Source organism: Polistes fuscatus, unplaced genomic scaffold (genome assembly GCF_010416935.1).
Source record: "Polistes fuscatus isolate 324 unplaced genomic scaffold, CU_Pfus_HIC Scaffold2, whole genome shotgun sequence".
NCBI classification, from domain to species: Eukaryota; Metazoa; Arthropoda; class Insecta; order Hymenoptera; family Vespidae; genus Polistes; species Polistes fuscatus.
Genome location: NW_025113096.1, coordinates 3,652,937 through 3,659,107, shown reverse-complemented (window position 1 = coordinate 3,659,107; position 6,171 = coordinate 3,652,937). Strand labels below are relative to the sequence as shown.

At 30.8% G+C, this 6,171-nt stretch overlaps 1 protein-coding gene across 1 annotated transcript; it reads left to right on the top strand.

The window, feature by feature from the left end:
• The first annotated feature begins 3,010 nt into the window (after positions 1-3,010).
• LOC122517137 (potassium/sodium hyperpolarization-activated cyclic nucleotide-gated channel 2-like) lies at positions 3,011-4,790 on the top strand. Its single transcript, XM_043635520.1, has 4 exons — positions 3,011-3,237; positions 3,356-3,520; positions 3,617-3,835; positions 3,977-4,790. The coding sequence occupies exons 1-4, from the start codon at positions 3,011-3,013 to the stop codon at positions 4,788-4,790; spliced, it is 1,425 nt and encodes a 474-aa protein (XP_043491455.1).
• The last annotated feature ends 1,381 nt before the right edge of the window (positions 4,791-6,171 follow it).

Here is a 6,171-nt window from a genome sequence, read left to right as displayed (position 1 = left end):
CAGCAGCCGTATGTCGTTAGAGAACAAGGATAGGTTACGGTAAATCCACGTTAGTATGTGCGAAGGTTTGCGAAGGCAGCCCGAATAACCACCCTTCTTGTTCTCGAGCATCGTCCATAACATCGTTCCAGAGTTTCAGGACGCTGGCGGACGACTGGAAAATTTATTATCAGGGCATAAGGAGCGGAAAGAGGTACAAAAAGGGAACGTATAACAAAGGACAGAGAAAGTTGTGGATAAGTCGACATCTCAACGATATACTTGCCTTGTAAACCGCGACCCCTTAATTCTCAAGGGAGGAATAAAAATAGCGACTTTAAATTGTTCATGCGGTTTAACAAATAGATTTTCTAAAAGACGTCTAGAATTTTTACGGTAATCTTACGAGCACTTGAAGAAAATTGAAAATCTATATTGAATCTTTTATAAAAGTAGATAGTCATTAACTATTAACATTTTTTATATTCTAAAAGGGATGAAATGAAAAATGTATAATATGCTCTGATTGATAAATGATCGGCTTAAAATCGAGAAGTTCAGTATTTTTTAACGAGAATGTAATTTTACTGTTAAAATATTAATTAATATATGTTTATTTTGAATAAGTATATTTCTGTTTTATGTTAATTAAATTGTTTAAATAAATCACACGGCAATTAACTGACAAATATTTACAATAATATATCAATGGTTAAAAACTAAATGGTTTATTTATGATAACGATATTTGTTCCGAATCAGATTCAATGAATTTCTTATGAATTTAATATTTTAAAAAGATCGTAGAATACGATTTTATTGTTAAAAATTACAAGAAATGTTTGTAAAGAAGTGCGAACCGCGAGACAACAAAAAAACAAAGACATATCATTTATATATTATACGTTGTGTTATATAATTCTATAATATTTACTTTGATATTTCGCTAAACGTGCAAACCATGTTAACTTGAAGGTGCTAGGAGCAACGAGAAGGTTTCAGAAACTCTGGGGCTTGTTACGCAGTTTAAAATACTTATTCGCGAGACAAGATTCGAAATTTAAAGCATCAAAAGGCAAACGTTGCTTTGGGAGCGCTAATTTGCTTAGCATTTGCTTAGACGTAGAATACAAAGTATGAAAGGATCTAAACGCGAAAGGCTGAGTATAAAATTTTTTAAACGAATAATAATCTCTAGCGTTTGCTGCGTTTTATCGTAAATAATTATAAACAATGAATAAAAATTAGCTGTAATTGCTAAATATTATTAATGTGACTTTTAATGATATTAATTTGTGTTAATTATATTACAAACATTCAAGAATATATAAATCGATGATATCAATATAGCAATAAATAAATTCGATTAAATAATATGCGATGGGTGCGAAAACGTTTCTACTCATCTATAATATGTAACATTATTAATTGTAAAAAAATATTATGTGCTGCCCTTTAAAGAGTCGGAAACTCTGAGTTAAAAACAGTGAAATACTTACCGACATGAAATATTACTATATGTCGATATCTGACAAAACTGAAACATATAAACTTAATTTTTGATTATACATTATCAATAGCAACTATTTTAAACAGCAAATCAAATAATCTATTGAAAAATATCTATTATCGACATTCATTTCACGTACGTCCGCAATCGAATTTTAATTCTTCCAATGGTAAAGTAAAAGTTTTATTCTTATTCACAAATGAAATAAGAAATAAAATTATTGATATATCTTCATCTCCACGTTTATCGACATTTTTCAATTTTAGTATTTTCTTTTTATAATAAAGTAAAATGTTTCAAAATTTTTTTCAATTAATACAAAACATTGTTATCTTTTATCTTACCTTGTTGAATCGATGCAGTTGAGAACTGATGATTCCATTAAAAGATGATAAAATGGACGATAATTCATCATACGTGATTACGATGATAAAAATTGTAGCACGTTAGTAAAAACTGGGATACACGAATACCAGATAACATCTATTATCGGTTAATTATATTATTATTACCAGCTAATCGTTAAAAAATAGATTTTTACTTTACTAATTAATGTATCATAGAAATTATTTTTACTGACCGACAGGAAGATTAAAATCTATCTTATCACTTATCGGTAAGCAAGAAATCGATCTTTTTTATTACATAAAATTTATCATGAGCTATAATTTAAATCGGATAAACAGGTATCTACTGTGTGAGTTTTAGATTTACAGGAATCTACTTTTACCGGCCGAATTGTTGGTGATACTAAAATCTGACATTAACGATTAGTCAACCAAATATAATTGTTACCCATCAAATAATCGGTAAAATATAAATGCTTTATTAATTAATTGAAAGCACTATAACTTACTATTTTATGATTGTAAAAAATATACTTTTTTCTTGACCGACTGTCAGTAAACCAGCGCTTTTCTTCTTTCTTGATTGGTTATAAAGTTTTCTGCAAGAACAGATAGTATTTGTACGGTAAAGCAAAACGCTACTTTCATTGACTATTTCCAGACAAGTTTGAAAAGAAGAAATTACATAGTTTTTCGTATATTGTCGGTAACCATAGTAAGCTCAACGTGCTAAAAAATACGCAGATGGAGCAGCCACATACTGGAGTCAATGAATCGAAGAAGAGTTTACAAATGCAAAATATTTTTATAAAGTAGGACGTTTTATTCAATGATTGATAAATTAAATGGTTTATAATTAGTAATAATTTGAAAAAAAATTGTTTATTTCTTGTTTCGTTCTTTTTATTTCTATTATTTTCTTTTCCTCTTCGAGTTTGTTTGAATACAATTGTAGAGGATCTGAGAAATTGGAAATTGTCTTTTTTCTTTTGCAAACAAAATCAGTAATTCCTGTAACTATATCTATTTTGCTATTATTCAGATCTGTTAATTATAATCTTCTATTTATCTAGGTTAACATTTGAACATGTTATATAAATGAAATTGACTCTCTTCTTTTGTTTCTTACAATTTACAATCATTTGTCTGACAGTTCAATATATTCAAAAAATAAAATGCATTTTGACGATAGAACAATATTTACATCAGATCAGGATATATTATTTTTTCCTGGTAGAGGTCGTCTGCAAAAATTGTTAGATTGTTTTCGTAGCTCGTTTATGGTTTCTTTTACAAATCCTAATGCTCAAAGTTATTTACGCAGTCGTACTTCAATATTACGTGAAAAACGTCGACACATTCGCAACAACAAGGAAATAATTCATCCGTTCAGTAATTTTAGGTAATAATAAAATTAACTATTTTTTAAATTAATTCAAATTGCGAAGTTTATTTAATAAAATTTCTTAATTTTCAAATTTAATATCATAAGAATTAATCGCATTTAAATTCGTTCACAGATATTACTGGGACTTCTTGCTAATTCTAGGTATGACAATTAACTTATTGATAGTACCATATCAAGCATCATTTGGTATTATTCGAGAGACTCTTATTCCAGGAATAATTAAAAATTCTCTACTCCTCCTCTGTTGTGCAGACATGCTTGTTAACTTATCTACTGGGTGAATACAATTAAAATGAATAACTTAAAAGACAATTAAATAATTTATCTTTAAATGAATCAAATAACGGAGAGAGAAATATTGATTTTTAATTAGATACTTCGACAAAAGCCAATCTATTGTCGAGATGGAACGGAAAAAAATTATAAAACAATACATGAAACATGGTACGTTCTTTACCGATCTTCTCGGTTCTTTCCCGACCGACGTGATATTTGTGAAGATGTGGGACGAATACAAAGTAACTCGAGAAGTAGTTTCATTGATTTATGCCTTTCGATTATTTTCTTTAAACGTTTACATCAGCCAAGCGATGTATGCTAAAAATATTTCAATATCTCGTTATCACTTTTTTATTATCTTCTTTTGGTTATTTGTTTTCTTACACTGGCTAACTTGCATCTTCTGGTTAGTACCCATTGCAACTACTTCAATGAAACAATTACATTATCCTAGAATCGATTCTTGGATACATGAGATCGATCTTTGGTATAAACCTGAAAGCATACAATATCTCTTTTCATTGCTGATAACGATAGGAAATTGTTTGAGATCTAGATTATATAAAAGTGATCGACAAAATATGCCTGATATTTACGTAATAATAATTGCCGAAATAATAGGTACTCTAATCACGTGGTACCTCATAGCTAGATTGGTGCAATATTTTAAAGGAACGAATTCTTCTAAATTGAGATATCAAAGTGCTGTTGGTCAACTGACAAAATATATGCGGCACAAACAGCTTCCACGTCATACTCAACGTCGAATAATCGATTATTATGAATTTCGTTTTCAACAACGTTACTTTCGTGAGTCTGATATATTAAACACGTTATCGTTGCAAATACGTCAAGAAATAGTTATGCATTCTTGTCGAAAACTTGTAGAAAATGTAACATTCTTTAATAATCTTCCATTAGTTATTTTGAATCGTATAGTAGCACTATTAAAATCGGAAATTTTTTTAACGAACGATGTGATTGTACGAGCGAACGAACCAGGTAATTGTATGTATTTTATTGGTAGTGGTACAGTTGCAGTTTATACGGTTTCTGGTAAAGAAGTTTGCCATCTTAAGGACGGTGCTCATTTCGGTGAGATAGCTCTCGTAATGGCGGACGAACGTAGAGTCGCCAGCGTAGTTGCTGTTGAGATTTGCGAACTTTATCGACTCGACCGTGCCGACTTTGCTCGTACGATACATCTTTATCCTATGATGTGGGAACAGATCAAAAACATTGCCATCGAAAGACACGAGAAACTATGATTCTTAGTACGTAACTTGTAGTTTGTAATATTTATTGTTCTATATTCCTATCTAAAATGATATTATATATAATAAATATTTGATAGCTAACAATTATATATCATTTATGTTCAGCCAAACATCACTAACTAACATTTATTGCTTGTCGTACAAATTTTGAATGAAAAAAAAACAAGTTTGAGAAAACATATTATTATTGATGCTTAATGGATCAACGACCACTTTTCCTGGATTTTTGTATGAAATTTTAAGCAGTGTTAATTATATAAATCATTTCAGGCCATAAGTGTAGTTAGCGAGCTGGGACTGAACGTAGACGATATATAAATAATATTAATAGTTTATTATGAATGTTAAGATAATTTCAATTTAAAAATGTTATATGTTTTTTATGTACATATATATATATATACATATAATATATTCCTTTGAAAATACCTATTAATATTAATTTAAATATCTATAGGAAGAATGTTTATCCTCTCGAGTCATGGTAATTTTAATCATTTTTTAAGAACAAGTAGTATCAATCGTGATAATCTGTGGTAATCAAATAGCTCGCCTATATGTTCTTCGTTACCTTCTCGATATTACCTTGCAGATATTGTGAAGATTATGCAACATGATCCGAAACATTCTATAGGAAGTATACGTAGAGATGTTAAGCCGCTACCGTGTATACGATACCAGTGAACTGTTCATTATACAAAATCGTTTCTACATAGCAATACTACATTCGACCGGTTCTCGAATGCAACAGAACTTAATTGTCACTACAACCGTTATCATCTTTCCGTTCATTTTTACTATATGTACATTCGTAAAACTAAATAAACATTCGGGATATCTTATGATACTTCAGAAAGATTGCATTGGCGATATATAAATTTTAAAATCATAAAAAGAAAAAAGAAGAAAAAAAAAAGAAAAGATAAAGTTGGAAAGGAGGTTCGTATCATCGACGTAGGTAACTCACCGGAGTTTTAATTGCGGTCTCATTATCGAAGTCATCGCGGGGAGTCTCGGTGATGCTGAGGAGGAGGAGATGATGTATCTACCCTTCGGAACCATTAAGGTCGTAAAAGTCGAGGCCTCGTTTATTTCTTTCGAGCGAGGAGCTTCTATGCGGAAGTCGATGTGGGCACCAACGTAAGTCTTTTCTCGGTGCCGATGTATACTGAAAAAAGAGAGAGAGAGGGAGAGGGAGAGAGAGAGAGAGAGAGAGGGAACCAAGTAGCCTTCTCCACCCTTCAAATCCATCATTTTACAGAGACACGAGACGTTCTATATAAATTGTTGGCAATATCATCACCGAGCAGCAGCTTTTCTATACGGTACCATGAGGCTCATATTCAGGTAGTAGGTGCCGTGCTGTTAGAGC

Excerpts from the sequence above, each read along its gene's own strand:
- LOC122517137 (XM_043635520.1), top strand. The coding sequence starts at position 3,011 with ATGCATTTTGACGATAGAACAATATTTACATCAGATCAGGATATATTA. Across the intron at positions 3,521-3,616 it reads CTTGTTAACTTATCTACTGG|ATACTTCGACAAAAGCCAAT; the intron begins GTGAATACAATT and ends ATTTTTAATTAG. Across the intron at positions 3,836-3,976 it reads GTTTACATCAGCCAAGCGAT|AATCGATTCTTGGATACATG; the intron begins GTATGCTAAAAA and ends ACATTATCCTAG.